This window comes from Oryzias latipes, chromosome 11, assembly GCF_002234675.1.
Source record: "Oryzias latipes chromosome 11, ASM223467v1".
In the NCBI taxonomy this organism is placed as follows: domain Eukaryota; kingdom Metazoa; phylum Chordata; class Actinopteri; order Beloniformes; family Adrianichthyidae; genus Oryzias; species Oryzias latipes.
Genome location: NC_019869.2, coordinates 25,594,799 through 25,618,205, shown reverse-complemented (window position 1 = coordinate 25,618,205; position 23,407 = coordinate 25,594,799). Strand labels below are relative to the sequence as shown.

Here is a 23,407-nt window from a genome sequence, read left to right as displayed (position 1 = left end):
GAGAAATTCACCTCTGAATTGTGGGCGGAGGGGAGGGGCTTCCCCACCCTCTCCCTGTAGTTGAGAGCTCTCTGTTTACATTCCCTCCCTGTAGCTTACAGCCGCTCACATCCCCAACCTAACATTACCACTTCAAACAAAAATGGTGATCGCTATTGGAGCTCTCAAGCCGTCCAGTTCTGATCCAGATTCCAGCTCAGAGCAGGAAAACAAAGACGTTCATGGATCCATGTGCCTGCAGGTGGATGATCAGAATGGAGCGGAGCAAGGAGACTGTAGCCCCATCAAGTGTATTTTCTACGTCACAAATAGGATCTGTTTCAAACTGTATTTTTTCATCTGCTCCTGATTAATAACAATTTCAATAAAGAAATACTGAGAAATGCAGTTTTAACCATAAATTCTTTCCATTATGAAAAAAATGCTCCAAGAACAAGTTAAGAACACCTGAGACACTATTTTCATGGGAGTGGGTCTTTAAGGTTTCATTCCCTCAGCTGCTCTGTAATGCTTAAAGCAGATCCAGACTGCAGACGCTTTTTTCTGTATCTGTCCTCACATGTTTAAAGTCATAAACTAGATTAATGTTGCAGACAGTAATCCCTTTGAAACTGTAACAAGTATCTGAATACTCGGATATTTATGATCTGTTCCTGAAAATTTAAGTACAAATATTTGTGACGTCTAAAATTGCTGATTCGAGACCTTTATAAATACAGTTTTCTGTAAGAAACTTCAAACGTTGTGGTTATTGCTCCAAAACTGCAAAATAATGTTGGATTTTCAGCATATAAACCAAACAAACTGTTTGAACTAATGTCACCAGAATAAAAAAAATGTCTGTCTGTAAAACTGTAGATTATTTTTGTACATATAGAAAAGAGAAGTTCACTTAACTAAAATAAGTCCTGGTAAAAAACTCGTTTTTTTAAACATAGTCCACAATTTGAACCAAAAATATAATGAATGTTTACTGCAGAATATTAGGAAAGTGTGTTGATCAAAAATGTGACGTCATGTGAGGAGAAGCTCATAGTGTCTATAAAGCGTTCATCTAAAGTTGTGGAGATTTTTTGTTTTTTCCACTAAAGATAAAAAGTCAGTTTATGAAACATGTTCTTCAGAAACCCTGTTGTCAGTTTAGATGAAAGGACTGTGAGGGTTTTCTGTTTGCTCCTCTTTGATTTTGATTTATTTATTATTCATTTCTCTCTTTCTGAATCGGATTGCAGCCTAAGTAATGATCCACAGTCGCCTGAAAGAGTGTGAATAAAAAAAGAATCCCTGTCTTGATGTGTGGCCTCCTCTTCCTTCTCTTCCACAGCTCGATGACTGCACACTTCAGCTCTCCCACAATGGGACCTATCTGGATCTGGAGTCCTCCCTGGCCGAGCAAAGGGACGAGCTGGAGGGCTTTCAGCCCGACGACACTGGGTGAGGCTGGCTCACATGCTCCCCTTTAACCCCCCATTAAGAAGGGGAGGTCCTGCGCCCTGCTCACACACACATTTTCAGAGTTTCTTCATTCAAATGAGAATCCTAAACTGCTGGACTTGAATTTCTTGGACGCAGAAGTTCGTGGAAAGAATGAGGAGTTGTGGAAAGCAGGTCAGATGTGTCCTTCTTTCCACTGCAAGGATTCTTCTGTCAAACTACTTTAATAAAAAAATATTTATTTATCATTTTTATTATTCCATCAAAGACAGTTGGGTTTAAAATGTTAATTTGAATCTTGACTTTAGTGTTTTGAGAGGAAAGTGGATGAAAAAGGGGTTTTGGTTTGGTTCTGTGAGGAGGATTTTCTGGAACTCCGAGGACTCCTGCTCCTCACCGCGGAGCAGCCGGTCTAAATGGGTTTAGGGCGAGCTGTATCTGATCCTTGCTTTAACACTTTAACGTTATAAATAGATCCACTGCTAAGCATCAGCCTCACGCTGGATCACAGGCGGCCTGCTGCTGCGTTTCAGACACTTTCTAACAATCAAAGCTCCATTTGTGATGTTTTGAAGGGACAAAAAAAAATGCTTCTGTTGTGTGTTAGGATTGTCAGGGTGCTGGATTCACACGTAAATCCCAGAGTTTAAAGCAAAGGGTGAACTTGATATAGAACTGACCTGATAAGAGCTGTCATCATTTTGTTTCTCCTTTAGTTCATGGTTTTGGTCACGTTCACATTTATACCAGTTCCTTCCAAAAGCCCAGTCTCCTGCATGTTGGTTCCTTGATCCACTGGTTCTTGACAGACTGATGGTACTGAACAGGATTTCTGAACGAAGGAACATTCCTAGATGGACACCCACTGACCTCTGATGAAACTGCAGATATGTCTAATCTCTCTTGCTTTAAAAAAAAAAGAATCTGTTAATAATAATGGTGTATTTCAAACAATTTTCTAAACTTCCATCCATCTATTTTTTAAGAAATTATATTCCTTTAGGGGTCACAGAGCTGCCAGAGTAACACAATCACTCTCACACATACTAACATTCTCACCTTGGGACACTTTAGATCAGGAGTGCCCAACGCCAGACATGGAGGGTCCAACGTGTTTTCCATTTATCCTGCCATTGAAGCTCCTTATTGGCTAAACACACCTGATCCAGGTAATCTGCAGCAGATAAGGCAGGGTGTCTGGAAAGCTAGCAGGAGGCCCTCGAGACAAGGAGTTGGGCTGCCCTGATTTAGAAGAACCAATGAACCTATGAAGCATGTTTTTGGACCGTGGGAGGAAGCTAGATTCACAAGACAAAATCCAGGCATGCACGGATTAAAACCATAGCCATCTCACTGTAAGGCGACAGCACCAACCACTACGCCATCGTGTTGCCCTCATTGAAAGCAGAAAGCCATATTCCTTTTACCCTCGTTTGTATTCAAATGTAGGCTCTTATTGTGGCGCTAGACGTCTCACTTGATGGTCAAACAAACCAAAACAATAGATCTGCACAAAAAATTGCAAATTTATCGTTATTGTGATATCAAGTTGTAATTGATCCTTTATTTATCCCACAATAAAAGAAAATTCTCTCCACATTTTGGCCTATCCCCTGGGGGGGAGCGGTGAGCTGCACGCTAGCCGCACTCGGGGGGGCAACAGCTGGCTGGGGAGAGCGGGGATTGATCTGCCGACCCTTCGGTTATTGGACGACCTGCTCCACCGCCTGAGCTAAACTGCCGCCCGAAAATGGGGGCTGAAAATATGAATAATGCAAAAGTCAGTGAAAATTGAAACAAATGGTTACCTTAAATGTGCTTAAACAATCTTATGGCAGCTTGAAGCATTTAACGAATCATATAAATCCATTTATGGATTTGGCCAATTGGATGGACTCCTTCACATCATTGACCAATCAGATGGATGCCTTTACATCCATTACCTATCAGATGTACTTCTTTTATGTTACATATTTGCCTCCTATGGAGACGAGGGTCATTTGTATCACAAGTCATATTGTCATTGCAATATTGATCACTAATATAGTTTAGCCCTAATGCACACCTTTCAGTTAAAATCTGGTGTATTTTAGCGGGGTGTTTGGACAGGTTACTGGTGTACCCACTCTTAGATCTATGTTTTTTTTTTTACATCTAAGACAGCAGCGCTTTCTGCATCTACTCTGGAAAAGTACAGACACACTTTGGACCTTTTTGCTCGCAGTTGTGGTGCCATCTGCATGTGTTTGGGGTCACTTGCCAGCAGAGTGATACCTGTGTTTCAGTGAGAGTGTGTGGGTAGCCCCTCCCTTTCACACTGGATTGGAGCAGCAAAGGAAAGCAGTGAGGAGAGGGAGGAGAAATAAAGCCTCTTCTTTTAAAATGTCAGCGCTGTTGCCATGCTGCTGCACCGGCACATTGAAGCAAAACTGATAATGTTAAAACTTAAATTAATGAAGTGATACCGGTACATTACGGTTCTCTTGGCTCTCATGGTCTCATGGCTCTCATGGCTCTCATGATTCTCAAAGTATGACTTTTGCGGCTCTTACACCTCTCATAGCTATCATAGTCTCATGACTCTCATGACTTTCGTAGCTCTCATTGTTGTCATGATTCTCATTTTTCTCATGGTTCTCAAGGTACTCATGACTGTCATGGTTCTCATGGTTCTCATTGCTCTCACGGCTCTCACGGTTCTCACAGTCTCATGACTCTCATGGCTTTCGTAGCTCTCATGGTTCTCATGTCTCTCACAGTTTTCAAGGTACCCATGACTTTAATGACTCTCATGGTTCTCATGGCTTTCATGGTTCTCATTGAAGGCTGGGTAGCTCGGTTGGTAGGGTAAAAGGATTGACACGCGGTAAACCAGGGTTCAATTCCTGGGGGGGGGGGGGGGTTGAACAAGCAAGCAATTGAATTGGTGAGCAGTTAACACCACCCAGTAAGGGGCCCTTGGGCAAGCCCCTTAACGCTACTGCCTACCAGCATGAATGTGCATGAACGATCCCGGTGATGGTCAGAGGAACCGTGGATGTGAACTGGCAGCCACGCCTCTACCATCACCAAGTATGAATGAAGAGTGAATGAATAATTGACACACTGTAAGCGCTTTGAGCGTCTGGAAAAGCACAGATAAATCCAATCCATTATTATTATGGTTCTCATTACTCTCATGAATTTCATGGCTCTCACAGCTCCCATGGTTCTCATAGCTCTCATAGTCTCATGACTCTCATTGTTTATGTGGTTCTTATGGGATTGTGGCTCTTGTGGTTTCATGACCCCCTCTGCACTCTTGGCTCTCATGGTTTTCAAGGTACTTATGACCTTCATCGCTCTCATTCTTCTCTTGACTTTCATGGCTCTCATTGTTTTTGTGGTTTTTATGGCTCTCATGACTCTCATGGCTCTCGTGATTCTCATGATTCTCATGATTCTCATGGCTCTCATGATTCTCATGGCTCTCATGATTATCATGGCTCTCATGATTCTCATGATTCTCATGGCTCTCATGATTCTCATGGCTCTCATGATTCTCATGGCTCTCATGATTCTCATGGCTCTCGTGATTCTCATGATTCTCATGATTCTCATGGCTCTCATGGATCTCACTGCTCTCACGGTTCTCATGGCTCATAGTCTCATGACTCTAATGGCTTTCGTAGCTCTCATGGTTGTCATGGCTCTTATGTCTCTCATGGTTCTCAAGGTACCCATGACTTTCATGGCTCTCATTGTTCTCGTGGTTCCTCGTGGCTCTTCTGGCTCTAATGGTTCTCATGGGTTTTGTGGCCATCTCTCTTGATCTCATTAATCTCACAGACCGAGGACAGTATTTGAGCTGCCCTCGGCCTGTGGAACTGCAGTAAGGGGGTACTTACTGTAGTCCTCATGTTTTAATCAGTTTGTCCTTATTTATGTTAAACGATGGAAAACCACAGAAACTTTTTTTATTTTGCTCGTGATTTTATGAAGTGATTTACTGTGTATCATCAGTTTGGTCTCCTACAGAAACCAAGTCTGACTGTCATTAACGTCTTTGTCACACATTTAGAGACAAAAAATCTTTGTTGTTTGTCATCTTCCTGACAGATTGTGTTTATGTTTTATCTGTTTCTCAGCAGAAAATGAGAAATAAGAAATGCTTCTTTGTTTGGGTCTAAGTGTTCCTCTCTGTACGGGTTTCTTTCTGAGTGTGTTACAGATAAAGTCACCAGGAGAACACAAAGACTAAAGGATGAATGCGGGTTCTCTGTATAGTCGTAACACTAAACCCCCATGTCTGTGTTTCTCACTGTTCTCTACCTTAACATCTGTGTGTGTGTGTGTGGTCCTGAATTTGTGTGTAGATGTGCATATGTTAGTGGCTGTGCTTCTGTGTATGTGTCTGTGCATGTGTGTGTCCCTGTTTGTGTGACGTGGGAATACCTGCGACTGTGTGTTTCTGTGTGTGTGTGCCTTTCTGTACTGTGTGTGTTGTTGCCTCATTGCATCAGTGTGTATTCATCTTTGTATGTACAGTGTGTGTGCTCTTAGAAGTCTTGTGTGTAAATGTGTGTTGATTCTATGGCCTGACCTTTACCCTACATCATTGTTGTTACCAGAGTTTATCTGCATTTTCTGGATCAACAGACATGAATTATTTTACAGTTTTATTACCCTTATTGTTTCTTGTCTTGCTGGTTGTTGGTTGATTGTGTTTATTTTTTGCGTCCTGCTCAGGTCCAGGGGGAGGAAGCACAGTGTCATTCTACGGACTCAGCTGACGGTGCGCGTGCACGCCTGCATCGGTGAGTATGGCGCCCTCAGACAGACACGCAACACCTTTGTATCTCTCAGACATCAGCAGCTGTTAGTGTGTCTTTTGATTTTTTTGATTTGAAATGGTTTATTTCAAGCAATTAAGTAGAAATAATACACAACAGCAATATAAACATCAGTTATACATTCATACAGTAACTAATCAAACTTAGGATAATTAGACTTCACTCAGAGCTGCGACCTCCCACTCCCACACAGATTTAACCGAGGCGTCAAACTTCTCTGTATATAAAGATGCTCCCTTATCTCTCAGTAAGCGGTTGTGTGACTGTGATAATGAACTGCAAAAGAAAAGACAGTGAAGATCATCAACACCTCTGCTTCCATCCTGATAAGTCTGTGGCATTTAGGAAAATCTCACAAAAATCTGAAATGTTGTCATTTTAAAAACTTTTTAAAGTCATTCTTCAGCTTTTCTTTGTTCTTTTCCTAGTTTCATTTGAACAGTAAAGAGCCTTTTAAGCATGAGACAACCCAACAATAAACTTCCAGATTGAAGCACGGCTGAGAACCGAATACTATTTAAACCAATTAAAACCCTGTTATCATGATGGGGGGGTGCAGTGGAAGGGCCGTCCACCTCTGATCCGAAGATTGCAGGTTTGATTCCCGCCTTGGCAGCCCATGTGTCAAAGTGTCCTTGGGCAAGACCCTGAACTTCACACTGCCTCTGGTGGAAGGTTGGCGCCAGTGTTCAGCAGCGGAGTGTGAATATGTGTGTGCGGGGGTGAATGGGCCCGTGACAGTAAAGCGCCTTGGGCTTTCGAGGAAGGTAGAAAAGCGCTATACAAGTATACGCCATTTACCATTTACCACTCATCTTTATTCTATACCATATTGAAGCTAAAGAAGGAATTTTTGCACATTAAAATGGTTTTCCACAAATGGATTTAGCTTAGCATCTTTCAGCTGTAATTCTGCGTTAACACCAAATGCAACGTATGCAACAAACACACATCCGCTGAATCAGTGTGACATCTGTCAAAATTTCTTGTCCAAAAGACTGTTCGTAAACCTGACACCCCTGAGGTGAATTCCTGTGTGGGAGGAGCTACAGCTGGTCTTTATTTTAACGCCTCATTGTTACATTATGGAAGGCACGGATGAGGTGGAGAGATCAGGTTAATTTATTCTAAAAAGTTCCACAAAAGCATCGGTTACCGTGTCTTCATGTCTGAGTTCATGAGATTGTTCAGAGACTCTCAGAATGGTGAGCTTCATCATCTACTGCAGGAGCTGCGTCTGAACGACGGACGCTTTCAGCAGTACTTCTGTCTCTCTGTGACCCAGTTTGATGAATTGCTGTCCCGCATTAGTCCAAGGAAGGAAAAAATACAAAGAAGAATACAACTTTTTATTATTGTCTCCATGCAAATAAGAAAATATCATAAGGTTCAGAAGAAGAACGATCAGATTCTCCTCCATGTTTCCTGATTGGTTGATGGGATACTAATATTCATGTTCAGATATGTGAACTCTGGAAACATTGTAGCAGAATTTTGGCGGCTCCGCGTTGGTGTGGCGTCTGAAAAGCAGTGCTGTTTGGAGAATGCACCGCAGGTCTGATGCGCAGATGGCATTCAGTGTAAATGCAGGATGAAAGTTTGACCAAAATTCCACATCTGAACTATCTTTGCTAACAAGCAGTCATTGGTTGTGTCCAAATTCCTCTATAGTGCACCTTACAGTACATTTGGCCTGTTGTCAGGGTGTCTGAATCTACAATTCCAAAATTCAGTTCCCTAGAAATTTACCAGCAGTCTCTGCAAAATAGTCTGAATATAGACCACAATGCATTGCGTTTGAACAATTTATCATCTGAAAAAATTGTATTTCAGTTTATGTTTTCTAAATCATATACATTTTCATCATCAGAACCCAGTGGATTCATGATTAGTGGTTGGTTTTTACTTCAGGAAGTGGATAACGTCACATTTGCCGTAAAAAAAAAAAAAGTAGTGATCATGGTGTCCGAGTCGCTATTACATGCAGGGTACTAGATAGTCCCTCGCTAGATTGTTTTTTATGGACGGGAGGGAATTCCGACACAAACACAGATTTCTTAATTTACAGAAAATACAAAATAAAAGCAGTTGTTCTGATCTGCCTGTGAACGCTGAAGGAATTATTCAATCAGCCAATCTCTGAAAGATCTGAGGAACCACCTCAGAGGAACGATGGTAAAGTTCCAGCTGAACTTAGATCAGGAGGATAAATCGTTCAGGAAACTCTCCGATCGGGTTTAAATTGAAGTCTTTTAAAGAAACAGAGACATTTTGTGTCCTAAGTTGACTTCCTTTGGACGCTGCGTCTGTGTCCTTGTCTCCAGCAAAAGGATCTTACTTGTCCTTCCTGGGTGGGAGTTTCTCATTGAGGTCCCTCCATGACTCGTCTGCATGGTCGACATTCTTCATGCCAATGATAGCTCAGCTAATTCTGGATCCCACAGGGAAGGCCTGTGATTGGCTGAAAATGTGACGAGGTGGAAGTTCTTTGGATGTCAGGGAGAAAAACACATTTAATTTCTGAGGTTTTACCTTCAGCTTTTCCTTTTCTGTTTGTCATTCAACATTTAAGGTGGTCTGATTTTAAGGTTTTTGGGCCACTTCTTACATTTTTAGATTTCTTTTCTAACAGGAAACAAATGTTTTTCAGTATAAAATGTAACTTTTTTATACATATAAAAAGATGACCTCACAGTTGTTCTTTGGCGCCTTAGCAGAAAGAAAACCTTTTAAAAACACTTCATAATTCTTCCTGTACACGTTCATCATTTTATTGAACTTCTTGTCTTTTGGGTTTTTGGTTGGTCCTGTTGTGGTCCGTGTGCAGAGAAATTCAGTTTGAATGTTTGAATCTGCTGGGACCTCAGAGGAGGCCCTTCAGAGGACCCGGGACATTCTGACCCGGGTCCTCTGAGACTGTCCTCCCAGAGGAGCTGGGTGACGGAGGTGAAGGAGACGTTTACCTTGATGCTGATGGTTCTTCTACTTTTACTCTAAAAGAACCGAGGGATAAAAATGATGTAATTCATGTCTTCATTAGGCAATCCTGAGGAATTCTGTCGTTTTTAAGCTCATGATGACGTTAGATGAGTGTTTTTTTTCCCCCTCAGTCGTCCGGCTGCTCAAAGCTCCGCCCTGTAATTTGCATAATGGAAGCAGAAGTGAGTGAACATGTAAATGGATGCAGACATTCTGCTGAATCAAACAGCTTTAAAAGGTGCACAGAGATCTGCTGCCCATTTACTTTTTAAATCCCCCCCAGGACTGTTGATCAGATTTTCAACATAAGAATCTGTCACACAATTTGATGCAAAGAAGACTGAGCGTCACTGACGGGTGGAGGGGTGTAAGTGATGTGTTTGTGGGGGCTTTGTGTGGAATTTTTCACATTTAACCTGCAAACACGACACAGTCAAAGGTGAGAAGGATTTTCCCGCCGTCCAGTGATGCTTTCTTAAATCTACAAAGGTGAAAAAAGGTTAGCAGGGCTGTGAGAGTCGTGACTCTGTGGGGAATTTCTCCACACCAGCGTGGAAGGATCCAGTTACTCGCCATCTTTAGATGAAAGCAGCCCTGTTGTGTTTGTGTGACTGTGTGCGTGTTTGTGTGTGTTATTGAGGTAATGAGTTGTTCTGTTGTGATGAAAGGAAAGACAGCATCAGCTAATCCGTTAGCACAAAGACTGCTCTGCACTCAAAGGAATGAAACATTAGATTTTTAAAAAAGGATTGTCAACCGGACCCACAAAACTATTTTGTTTAAATTTGAGAAAAAGTGGATGACTAAAATTTAACAAACTGTCCTGAATAAGTACTACAGTACCCAGTTATAGTAAGTTTACATAGTGCTATTATGTAAAATGTTAATTTAACATGTCCCCTGCCTTCCCCCACACGAGGCCGGGATAGGCTCCAGCAGCCCCTTGGCCCGAAAGAGACAAATGGATTAGAAGAGGAATGAATAAAAAAATCAACACAATATTGTTTTTAAATTCAACATAATATATTTAACGTAATAATGAGTAAATTCAACATAATGATTAATACACATCCTGAAAGCCGGCGCTGCTATGGTCTCTCTGAGGGACAGGAGGACAAAGAGGCAGCAAAAGAAACAGGAACGGTCCAAAAGCAGAGCCATTCATGGGAAATACTGGACGAGCCAGGTGTTGAAGCCACACCTTCATGGAACAAAGCTGACACCTGAGTTCCAAGACACCTGCTGAGATAAGAACCAACCAGGACTCGCTGTAGGATTCAGAAGGGATCCTGGAGCGACCTCTGCCTCGCTGGGCGTCATGGCTGAAGAGGTGGAAGGTGGTGTCATACGCTCAGCGTGCTGCTCTACCTCCACCCGCGTGACACGTGTGTTTGCTGAAACGCGTTAAAGGGCAGAAATCCATACATTCTTCTAGTCAAAGATGCTCAGGGTCCATTTACTTGCTATAAAACCTTAAAATCCGTCTGAGGCGGTAAAAATATACACCTTGAATCCATCTGAGGGGGTAAATATTGACACCCTTAAATCAGTCTGGGGGGGTATCCCCTCAGACTTTATGAGTGGAGAGCTGCCGTTGCTGCTCAGAATCCGTTTGGTGGTTTAGTCCTCAAATCCAAAACGTTGCTCTCTGCCACTCTTGAATATTGGCTTTGCAGTACTTGTATAGTGCCAAAATAATTGTGCCCGTGTATCTGAAGTAGCAGAACACAAGTTGCACTTCGATTCTATTGGACCACCTTCAGCCTGCAATTAAAATATGTTTCATTCAATTCTAAATCATTTCAGAAATTAAATGGATATTGGGTTTGCTGAATAGGCCGCCAATAACTTTTGCTATGATAAAGACTTTATCATAGCAAAAGTACCAATGTACATTACTTCATCATGATGTAATGTACATTTGTCACATTTATTAACCTCTAAAGCACATGTGTCAAACTCAAGGCCCGGGGGCCAAATGTGGCCCTCCATGTCATTTTATGTGGCCCGTGAGAGCATAAAAGTTTTTCATTCCTTAAAATAAAAATTGGTGCGTATTTATTCATATCTAGGGGGAATCAGACTTGAAATATTGCATTGGGCAACTATACATTAGGACTTAAACACTGTCCATATAACCTAACCTGACAGAATCAAATGTAAAAGGATTTATGCTAAAGTAAAAGGCAAACATGTGTTTCTATGCAACTGGAATTTGACACCCCTACTCTAAAGCCATCATAACTGTATAAGCAACAGTAAAACCACATTTATGTTAGTAAATATTGTAATGACTGACCGCCACTACAGTATGCACATAATTAAAGCATTACATTCAATAGAAACCATCACCGTTACTTAACTAATCAGGGCTGATGACAAGACGCCACCAGGGAAAATAACAGTAATGAGAAACTGAGGTTGTGCTCAACGTCACATTCAGCAAGTCCAGCATGGCCAGCTGAGCTCCCGATGAGAAAACGGTCAGACCCCCCAACAGAATGTGCTGACTTTGATGACGTCATGGCACCATGAGACGTCATGGTCGTGTCAACCACACAAGTAAGCTTTAAATATTGAGCACCATTGAGTTAAATTTGAATAAATCTTGATAGAGTTTAATACTTTCTAGTTGAATCAACTCCAAAATGACATTTAAGTTGTGTAACAGTTTTTTTGAGTTTACAGTGTGCAGAGAGGAGGGGCTGCATCTTAAGGTGAGCGCAGGTTTGCCTTGCAGTTCCTTTGGCCACCTTAAGAGACATCATGAAAATAGAACGTACCAATGTCGTGTGTGCGGTAAGTGTGAAGTATTTCTAATGAAAGTTAGAAGCACTACTGACTGTGCGCACAAATGTAGTACGCACGGGGTGTGCACACAAACTAAACACACATTCAGATTTCCAACAGTCAGGCAAGGAGCATCTTCAACAGAAGATGTCAAATGCTGCCGCTCTGCTAATCGGCCCATTAGGCCTAAACCTGAAGAAAGATGGCAGAGGAAGAGACAGACAGGAAACCATCCTCTCCAACAGAAATCCTAGACAGAGAAACAATCCTAGAGAACTCGGGCCTCAGTCCTAACAATAGTTAAGATTAAAGGTATAGTCGTGTGCCCCCCACCCCCCCTAAAAGATGGTGCCCACCCAAATGTCTGGCTTGTTTAAATGATCTCCTCTTCTGGACAGACCTCCTCACACGGCTGCAGGAGGAGGAACCTCCTGCACTGGTACCTTAAACAGACGGCATAAATAAACTGATAACAAATGTAAATAAAGTGAGAGTGTGTGTGTTTGTGTGTGTGTTTGTAGGTGTGTGGGCTTAAAATAAGCACAGAAGACAAAACAGATCTGTTCAGCTCACAGAAATGTTGTTTGAGATAATTCATGAAAAGAATAAAAATAGAAACTTAAAGTAAACAACTGTGGGGGGAAAAGTGTACAGCGGCTATCAGCATCTGAGCTGTTTGATCTTGATTAAAACATAATGTGAGAGAAGATTTCAGATTCCCAGAGGGTTAGACCTCCCCCCAGCCATCTGACACGGTAATGAGACAAGTTCAGATGAAGCTTTGGCATCTTTTTCAAAAGTGGCTTCAATCTCCGGCATTAACTGGGCTCTTTCTGAGAATCCAGGGGGATAAAGGTGATGCTTGCTGACAGGTAATGAGCGGCGCTGCCGGTGGAGCTGCAGGTCCTGCATGGAGCTCACACTCTCTCCTCAGATTTAAATCTCAGTTGTTCCTGCAGTGAAGGAGCCTACCAAGCAAACCAGCAGCTTTGTAGCAAGACGATTCATGTGAAGTCTACCATGTGAACCCCCCCCCCCCCCCCCATTCTATTCCTGGTCCCTTTAGCTGACTGTAGACACAGATATTTGGAGGTTTTGCTGGAACACGCAGACTGAAGTGGATGCTCACTGGTCTACTAGACCCGCTGCTATCGATGGCGCTTGCTGATGTGGTGGGGGGGGGGGGGGGGGGGGGGCACAGTGGCAGCAGACTGATGAAGATGCTGCAGAGCAGGCTTTGAATGCACTGTGCTGTGCTGGGGAGATAAGGCAGCCGTTTGCTCGTGGGACAACAGTGATGGTGCAGTCAGATGCTGCCGTCTGGTTTCTGTCGTTTCTTCCAACCATAAACCCCGTTCGTCTTTGATGAATGTGTGTTTCTTTTCTGTTTTTTTTGTGTTTTTTTTTAACGCCAGCTCCGCTTCGTCTGCTTTCCCTGACTCTGCTTCATTGTTCTCCAGGGTTTTGGTTGAAAGAGTTTTGGCGTGTGACGCTTCAGAAGACTTCAGAGTCTAAAGGATTATTTAGCTCATGTGATGTTTGACAGGTTTAGACCCATCACTCATCGACGTTTATCCCCCCAGAGCCGTAATACCATTCATTCCTCGTGTTTATAGTTCCTTTGTTTCCTTTTTTCACTAATACTCTGAAAGCTAAACATAAACACTTTATGCTTCTCTATCGGTTTTTATGATTCAGGGAAAAGCGAAAGGAATGTGTCTGGAATAGCTTCCCCTCCACCCGGACGGGTGCCCACATGGGTCACGCTTTAGTTACTGCGGTGGGAGATGGAGAGATGACCTGACGAGGCTTTAGGGAAGGAGGCGTGGACGTGCCGACATAACTCCTCAGCAGCAGGAATCACTAAAACACATCCGCTGTGAGGAACAGGCGCACTGACTTTACAGGTCAGCAGGGGTTCAGTTTCATTATTTTCTGGAAATAACTCAGCAGCTGGATTTTCCACCTGAGATGTAAATAAAAACACTGGAAATTCTGGCTCAGAGTCTCCGTTTCTCATCTCAGAGATTTTTGATGGGAATAGGGTCAGAGGAGACGTTTAATGGAAGAGGAGACGTTTAATGGATTGGAAGCCCTGGTCAAACTGGAATTCAAAGTTCAGTGTTTTCTGGAGCATTTCTTGTTACTTCCTCTAAATCGTCTCCACCAGATTTTGTTGAAGACTGAAGAAGGTTCACAAACTTTACAGTCGGTGCCGTCTGGCAGGTCACATTCTCCCGGTGTCCACTAAACTTAGGGTGTGTTCAGACTGGACTTAAAGTGAACCAGAGTTCATTTCCCATTATAATCTGGAACAAATTGTCAGTCTGAATACACCCAAGCAAACCTTGGTCCGGGCCCAGGAACTAGTCTCTGACCCATCTTTGGAGGTGGTCTCGGTTCGTTTCCTTTTGGACCGAACTCCGGTTTGCTCTGAGATTCTTCCGTCTGAATACAATCCATCCTCGGAGCCGAACAACTGGACCAAAATGGCCACCGTAGCCAAAATCAACAGAGTAGAAATGAAACAACAGATGAGCTGCAGACAAATATAAAGCAATGACGGAATCCAACTGTTCACTTTTTACAACGTTTATTTTAACACCACTGGATATTCCTCCCACATGCTTTTCTGTGTCTCATGATGCCTTCGGCACTGCAGTGACGTCATTCTAAAAGCGACCTTGTAGTTTCCTTGACACATTTCTCTTAACCACAATGCCATAACACCACAAAGATGAGACACAGCAACTCATTGAAATGCGGTCAGATGAATGCAGGATCATTAGAACAATTTTTAACGTAATTCAAGTTCTTTTCACTGTTTTCCCCACAATCTATATGTCATAAACACTTATCAGCGTACCTTCATATGTCTCCTCATCACTGCAGTTGCTAGCATCCTCTGAGTTAGAGCTCAGTAACCGCCTTGCAGCAGGTCTCTACTGTATCAAAGGAACAAGGAAACAGTGCTGTTGATGTTCAAAGCTGGTAATTGAAATATAAACTTTTATTAGATTACTGTCCCGATAAGAATTGTAAAGCGCAGAATGTCCATCTCTCTCGTCTTCTCTGGCCAATGACTGCAGAGATCTCTAGTCACCTGGTTTTGTTTACAAGCTTTGGCCTGGAACAGAATGGTTTGCTTGACAGCAGTCTGAATACAGACCAAGGTTCAGGACTCGATCCAGAACAGAGGATTTTTCCAGTCTTATGAGTCCGTTTTAAACAGACGGTAGCAGACGTTCTCCAGCTCAACAGCCGCACCAGTGAGCCCGTTCCCGTGCCTCACCAAGTATCTAATTGGATTTATGGAGTCATTTTGTGAATTGATCAGATTTTTTGTGTGATCTTGTCAACAGATAATCCTGTGTCTTTTTTCGAACAAGGACGTCAGACTTCCAGTTTCAGCGGGATTCTTTTTCCAGCGGAGCGGCAGTTGCTCCCTGTGGATGTGGCTGGGTTTTCCCCAGGCTCTCGTTACGCTGACAAACATGCAGAGGCCAACTGTTGTGCTGAGGCCCAACATGCTGCCGTTTGCGGCGGTTTGGTCAGCCGAGTTTGTGTGAGTTTATTGGAAGTGGTGTACAGATACACCAGCGTGTAAGCATCTCCTGTGGACGCTTTCACAAACCCCCAGCTGATCCCGATTAATCCGTTTTGAGACTAATTCATGACCCAATGAAGCACAAACAGGACAACCCGCTTTTGGCATCTTTTTCAGCCACAGGGTTGTAGGTTGGATGTTTTTGGGGTTGTGAAGAAAGAGACAGAGAAAGGCTTCCAGAGAAATGGTAAATCACTTAAAGCAGGAACACAAGGGAAAAACAAAGAAAGGAGGAAATGCACCTGCCAGACGAGGCTGTTAAAGTGGACCAGCAGCTGTGAATGTTTGGCCCCGTTGGACTTCTAAATTACTGGTATCAACGCAAAAAGAGGAATGTGTTGGCAGTGTTTTCAAATCCAGGTGACAGAACTGATTGAGGCTTTCCTACATTCACCAAGGCCACATCCACATGTGTTTTCAGTGGCGTTACGCGGCCTGTTTTTTTGTCTGTAAGCAGCTTACGGGACACAAACACACAGATTCTATTCTTAGTGGGACTTTGCATATAGACTTTCATTCGTCTGAACAGGCTTACTCCACCCTGAACATATACAGCTGATCTCTAACCCCAACCTGGACCTGATTTCAAACCACAGCTTACTGTAGAGTTCACTGCTCCTGTCCTTCCAGCTCCTGAAGGCTGAAAACATCGGAACCATTGATGAGAACTGGAGCGAGTCAGTGTGATGTCATCCACAGAACATAGTTTACTTCCAGCTCCAATCAAAATAAGTCGATTCAGTCGCCATTTTTACGCGAGGGGAAAGCTGCCATGTTGGAGCCAGACGACGTCAATAAGCAGTGATTGGTCCGAGTTGGTCTGAGTCATTGTTTCACTCAGTCCAATTCTTCTTTACAGTCAATGGTCTGACTCCAGGTGCACTGGTTCACTAAAGGGACATACATTGAGATACCTGGAAATTAGGTGTCTTGGGTTATCCATCTCTGCTCTAAAACCAAAGCAGACATGTTTCATTCTTGACATCAATCCTCACAGCGTTTGACCTCGTCCAGGTTATACCAGCAAAGGTCATAAAGGTACTAGAAGTATACTCACTAAAGCCCAAAGCTCTATAGGTATTCTAACGAAGCCATTGCATCTGATGCACACTAACCGTCACCATGGTAACCTCCATTCACACCTCTGACAAAAACACACACACAACTGTTGACCTTTTCTTCGCATCAGACCCAGCCTGTGGTCGTCCCAGACAGCTGTCAAAAGCATCTGCAGGCGCACGGACGCTGTCAAACCCTTAAGCTGCACTAATGAGGAGCGCAGAAGCTCTGTTCTGCCACAGGAGGGAACAAGGTGTTTGTCACCATGACGGATCAACATTGTGTCTAATGAGGCCTGAAAAATATCAGAGCCACTAAACAGGAACATCGTTTGCATGGATCCCTATTTGCCTGCCAGTGCGTATATCTCAGTATGCAGCTCTTTGTGGCGTGGTTTATGTCCTGCATCGCTGCCAGCTGTGTCAGGAAACACACAACATGGGAGGAGGATAACAGGCGTGCATCCAATGAGTGATTTCTGTGTCCTAATCCACTCACATCCTCCACTCTCCCTTCTGTTTACTGACTCCGCTCTGGTTTCATCCCTTTTCCTCTGTGTTTGCCTTTCTGACTTGTTTGGGTTTCATGCCTGCTTTTGTCAGCCTTCTTCTCTCGTCTGCCGACACGAGAAAAGCAGGTTCTCTTTGAAGTTCTTTGGCTTCATTCCACAGGAAGAAAGAGTTCAGTGCTTCAAATGCCAACGAGCAACAAGCTACAGCCCAGAACGTAGAAATGCAAGCGCCTTCTAACCAAACTATTATTGCTTTGCATTTTTCCTGTTTGCACATGCTCAGTGGATGCCGTTAGTTAGCGGAGGCACCAGCGGTGAGCGTGAGAAGTGGACAGGAGTGAGAGTGCGTGAGTGAGACCCACAGACAATGAGTGGGGGAAGAACAGAGGAGAACACTGGGCACTTGTCTCACACACATTTGTATGCGGGATTGAACGTCGCAAAATTTCCCACATTTAATGGAAAAAAGGAACAAAAGAAAGCTTTTCTTTTCAATAACCTGCTAAAACAGAAGCAACAATGGGCAGGAAGCCTTCTGCATGCTATGGTTAATCGGTGATGCATCAAGGCAGCGTCGTTTTGAATAGGAGAGGCAGGATGGAGTCTACTAACTTTATACTAAGAACACAGTCAGACATGGCACAGGAAGGGAACCAAATGAAAAATAAAAGTATGCTGTTTGGATGCTGTTCAGTCATAATCTGTGCTTGAATGTGGAGCAGAGAAGGTCAAGGTCATTTGACCTCTGAGCGACAAAAAGAAAAGCTGAGATCTATTCAGATGTGGTGGGATTATGCTAAGGTCAAAGGCCACGGGGCAGTCTCCTCCCTTAGCATTGGTGCATTTTAAAGAGCTTGCATGTTGTGGTAAACGGCAGCTGCAGTCCAGCCTGGAGATGTCCTAAAGCAGCTCCGTGGAAAAACAGCATAGACGGGAATAAATGTGGGACACACATGCCTGCGAAACGCCCAGTTCATCACAGCTGCCCTTAAGGGGGAATAATGGACAGACCTGTACGGGACACGCATGTGGCTAGGTGTCAAGGTCAAAGACCGCTCAGTGGATTTCCACTGGTCCATCTGCGGGTTTCTTTGCTGTGTTGTGTGGGGAGTCCATTCCCCGTGGCTCCCAGAAGAGTGGTTTATACTGCCACCCCTATGGCGAGAAGTTCGTCCTGCTCTCCTCGCTCATCCAAAACCAAATCAATCAGTCTCTCCTTCCTCACTTCTAAAATGCATGTTTTCTGTCATATTTTTGTTACTTCCAGAATTTAACGTGACAGGGTTCTACGCTGTGTTAAAGTCTGTTATCCTGTACGTACATCACCTTAAATATAAAAAAAAGATTTATTTTAAAATGACAAAGGACGCTTTTGTTTTAAAACCCAAACCTGTTTCCTGCTTCTCCAGCTTTTTATTGCAAAATTGATGAGCCAATAGAATGGAAATAGGACTAATTAACAACACATTGGAAACACAATTCAATTGAGATGGACCGCAGACAGACCGCAGACGGGCTGCAGACAGATCGCAGACGGACAGACTACAGACGGACTGCAGACCGACTGCAGACAGACTGCTGACGGACCGCAGACCGACTGCAGACAGACCGCAGACGGACCGCAAACCGACTACAGACAGACTGCAGACGGACTGCAGTTCGACTGCAGACGGCTGCAGACAGACTGCAAACGGACTGCAGACAGACCACAGACTGACAGCAGTTGGACTGCAGACAGACCTCAGACACGCCGCAGACGGGCTGTAGACAGACAGACTATGGATGGACCGCAGAGAGACGGACCACAGACAGACTACAGACAGACCGCAGACGGACTGCAGACAGACCGCAGACGGAGCGCAGACCGACCGCAGATGGACCGCAGACCGACTGCAGACAGACTGCAGACCGACTGCAGACAGACCGCAGACAGACTGCAGACGGGCTGCAGACAGACTGCAGACCGACCGCAGACGGACCGCAGACGGACCGCAGACCAACTGCAGACAGACCGCAGACGGACCGCAGTTCAACTGCAGTTGAGCTGCAGACAGACCGCAGACGGACTGCAGACGAACCGCAGACAGACTGCAGACGGACTGCAGAAGAGACCAGTCCTAAACCTGTTGAGAGAAAAGGCTCATGTTCTTTTATACGGGCGTGCTGCGAGCGGCAGGTCGTAGAAATCACTTTAGGCAACACGAAAGAGTGAAGTCATTGAAATGCAGGCGTGTCGTACAGACAATAATTTGTTTTTAACCCCCCCAAATCTTGCAAACTTTGTAAGGAGTCCGCTTTGTGCGCTCCTTACATGCAGCATGACTGTTGGAAAACGATGAAATCAGACAGAGTGTAGTTTGTGTGGACAACAGGCCACCTACCTATCACGTGCACGCCATGCGTGCGCAGCATTTGTCCTCAGTCAGTAAGTGCACCTTAGTAAAGGAAACCTTACGACAGCATCATACATGCATGAAACTTTAGCTTATGAATACCACAATACACTTGTATGGGTCAAGCCCCGTACAGTTGCATGTGATTAAGGCTTAAGGTAGTCACATGTCATACAAAAGGCCACGCCCCATCTAGTGTGTTATTTTGATGTCAAACATAAAATCAAAGTCACGTCTACATTGGTGTGACTGTAATCTGATTTGTGATTGTATTCATCACATTTGTTTTCATGTCCATGCATTAAATATTAAGAGTTTGAGCCATATTCACATTCAGATGAAAATAACAATCACGATCAACATTTAGACCTAAGGCTCAACGTCATGTATATGTATTTAGAGTCCTCCAGCACCCCCCTGAACACTGAGACCCCCAGGCAGTGTCACGAACTGGTGGTGGAGGACCCAAATGCAGGAGACCAAGCTAGGTGACAGGCAGTGGCGCCTCCAGAAATTTTTCATGGGGGTGGCCGGTAGGGGGCCACATTAAATCTTGGGGTGGCACACAAAAACCATGAGCTAAATTTTTTAAATTCATTCTACTAAACGTAGTAAAACAACCTTTAGAAAACCAACAGAAAGTTAAATGCCTACTGATTTTTTTCTAGAACATTAACTTATAGTTGATACTACTATAAATTCTAGTAGATATCATTAGGCCAGTGTTTTTCAACCATTTTTGAGCAACGGCACACTTTAACCTTGACAAAAATCCCGCGGCAAACCAGCAAAAAAAAAATGTAAAACTTTTTTTTTTTTAAAAAGGAGAAACTCATTGTCTGTATTGATCTACAGTCCCTCTGCAATCTCACATACATTTTTGTGATAATTGTGGCAGAAAAAGCTGATGGAATAAAAGTTAAGTGAAAAGATTCAAAAACTGTTTGATGTGTTCGTTGTTGTTACAAAACGTTAAGAGGATAGACTCATTGTGCGCTGAGATGCTGTCACTTTAACCCAATGCATCATGGGAGATGTAAACAGCCGCCAAACACAAAAAGACTAGCGTCTCTGAGCTTCATTGTTTTGTTCACTTTGTTCACGGTCTGATACCAGATTCTGTGGAAAGCTACACCGCTAAAGATGAGCTTTATCTAGTACTTTTCTTGGAACTGAGCGGCTTTATGAGCAGAATCAGAACAAGGAAGTGAAGACTTGAACCACTTCTGATTGGTCAGACTGATGACATGTGATTAAGCCTCCTAGAATGATTGGTGGAGACAGTAAAAGGGGCGGGACCTTTCAGAAAACAGTTAAAACTGCAGCTAAATCGCGGTACCGCCATTCTTATCAAAATGTTTTTAATATAATCCAATAAAAACAAAGAAAAAATTATTTACGATCATTCATATTCCTAATTTCAAAGTGTTTTATCAGGGGCTGTTTGGATGAACACAGAGCTGATATCCTGGAGATGGAAAATGTTTTAGACCAGTTAATGAGGGCAATTTCCCACGTCACACTGGTGCGCTGCGGCACACTGGTTGAAAAACACTGCATTAATTCTAACTTCACCAGTTGGTCCAGGAACAGGTGGAAGACTTTTTGCTGAGTTCTGCCTTGTTTCTCTGAGCAATGATGCTGACTGTCCCTCATCAGATGCCGTCTCATCTTTGTCTTCCTCATTCTCTTCTGTCATTCATGCTGCTCTGTCTCATCTTCCTCCTCCTCACTACTCTTCTGTTGCTCCCCTTCCATCTATTTCGCTCCTTCGGCTGTACTTTTCTTCTTAAAATAAGAATATATGTTGAATTTCTCTTCATTCTCTGAAAATTGACTGATTGTGTGCGCATGTGTGTGTGTGTGTGTGTGCGTGCGTGCAGAAACCGGTGCTCGCGCGATGCAGGAAGAGAGGGGGGAGAGCGCGTGTGAGTGTGTGAGCGCATACACACGCGGTCAGTCGCCGTTTTGGACTTAAGGAAACAGTAATACAGAAAGTTCACCTTTAGTAACTGATACTGGTTCCTTTGTCTAACCGGCCCGGAGGCTCTGGGGGTTCGAACGCGGAAGTGAACCCCACGTCTTATACATCTTCTGCGTCCCACGGCTCGTCTTTAGATGTCTGCGCACTCAAAGGCAGCTGGGAGGGGAGGAGGTGTGGGCCTGTTTAGGTGATCAGAGCGACTTGCCCGCTTGCTGGCTGTGCATTTGGGATGAAATGCACAACTGATCCTACGACAGCTTATAGTGGCTAGTGGGGTGGGGTGGCCACTGGGGTGACCAGGTGTCGGAGAGGGGTGGCCGTGGCCACCCCTGGTGGCGCCACCGATGACAGGAACTAAAACATTTAATAGGCAAACTGAAATATGACAAAACTATGAGGAGAAACAAAACTGTGACAAAACAGAGCAGATGACCTGACAAGGAAGAACAGAAACCAAGACACTTAAATAGGCTGAGGGTAATTAACTGAACTGAAGACAGCTGTGGATCATGAACCTGAAGGTGGAGTGACTGACAAATAGAAAACCAAAAACATGACCAAGAACAAAACCACTGATTCCTTAAAGGCAGAAAGTAGAGGGAACTTCAGCAGCCGGCGTGTCCCCAGCGGCTGACCTGTGCTGTGGTGCTGCATTATTATCCAAACATGTTTGCAAAAGTAAACTTCTGATGAACTTGCAGGAGTGTTAAAAGCTTTAGGCTAAATTTGTCCCTGAGCATGAACGCAGCATGAACCCGCCATGCTGGCTTCCAACTGTAAACTTGATGCCTGGTGCTCCTATATTTAGTGCGATAACACAGAGAGGGAAGGACTTCCAGGGACTGAATGAAGCTCCTGCGTTTGCTGACACAGCTTACCTCCTCAAACGCCTTCATTTTAGAAGACCACCCCTGAAAACCCAGATTACCAAACGCTCCAGACGGCTGTGAAGAAGCCTCGTTTTTTTCTGTTGTTTTTTAGTTGCAATGAAATCCTTCAAAACCCAGAGTCAGCAGCTTCTGCATGAGTGGACTTAAGTGCAGGATGAGCAGCTGCTCCTGTTACTGAATGAAAAGCATTGCTCTGGGTCCACTTTATGAAGTAAACCGATCTAAGAAATCGTGTTTTATCGAAACTAAAGTATGCAGGCGCTAAACATCTGTGACTAATGGATATAAGACAGATTTATTTAGATGTAAGGCTCCTCTGTGATACAGACATAGATACTTCTGTCATGCGTTTTATGCTTAGTGAAGTCAAACTACATAAAAAAATGTGAGATTTACTATTTTTGCAGTATCATTTGTTTGGACAGAATTGCCCAGATGAGTTAATAGATAATGGCAGTAAATGTTCTGATCCATCAGAAAAAACTCTTTTCAGCTGCTTTTAGCAAAAATAGAAATCCAAACTTCAGATGTTTTGATTTTTTTCCAAGCAGAAATGTAAAGTTTTAAAGTTTGTAGACTTTTATTGTCATGTCAGGAAACTGTATTTTCCACTCAAAAAAAATGAAAGAGGAGAATTTGAAAATAAAAACTGTTAAAGTTGTGAGAAGGATTGGATCAGCTGGTTTCTCAATGCTAAAACAAGAGAAATGAGGTTCTAAATCTGATTGAAGCTCATTTATGTAATAAATTACCTAAAATCTGGGATTTTTTTTGTTCTATTTTCGCTCTTCTTAACGTTGTGACTCAGCATTTGCATTTTTATCAAGTCTTAAGTTCTTTTTCTCTCCCAAAGGAGCAATTGTTTTATCTATGAAATGATCCAAAGTGACCATTTTGGCTCAAACCTGCATTAGATTTTCCTTTTTTA

At 43.4% G+C, this 23,407-nt stretch overlaps 1 protein-coding gene across 6 annotated transcripts in view; it reads left to right on the top strand.

Annotated features, from left to right (window-relative positions):
* Positions 1–23,407, top strand: part of LOC101171180 (FH1/FH2 domain-containing protein 3) — a 68,980-nt gene that overhangs the window by 8,080 nt on the left and 37,493 nt on the right. For all 6 annotated transcript variants that reach the window (XM_023960231.1, XM_023960230.1, XM_023960232.1 and 3 more), the window contains exons 2-3: positions 1,325–1,434; positions 6,163–6,230. In XM_023960231.1, the coding sequence (XP_023815999.1) occupies positions 1,325–1,434; positions 6,163–6,230 (178 nt within the window). The remainder of the gene's footprint in view (positions 1–1,324; positions 1,435–6,162; positions 6,231–23,407) is intronic.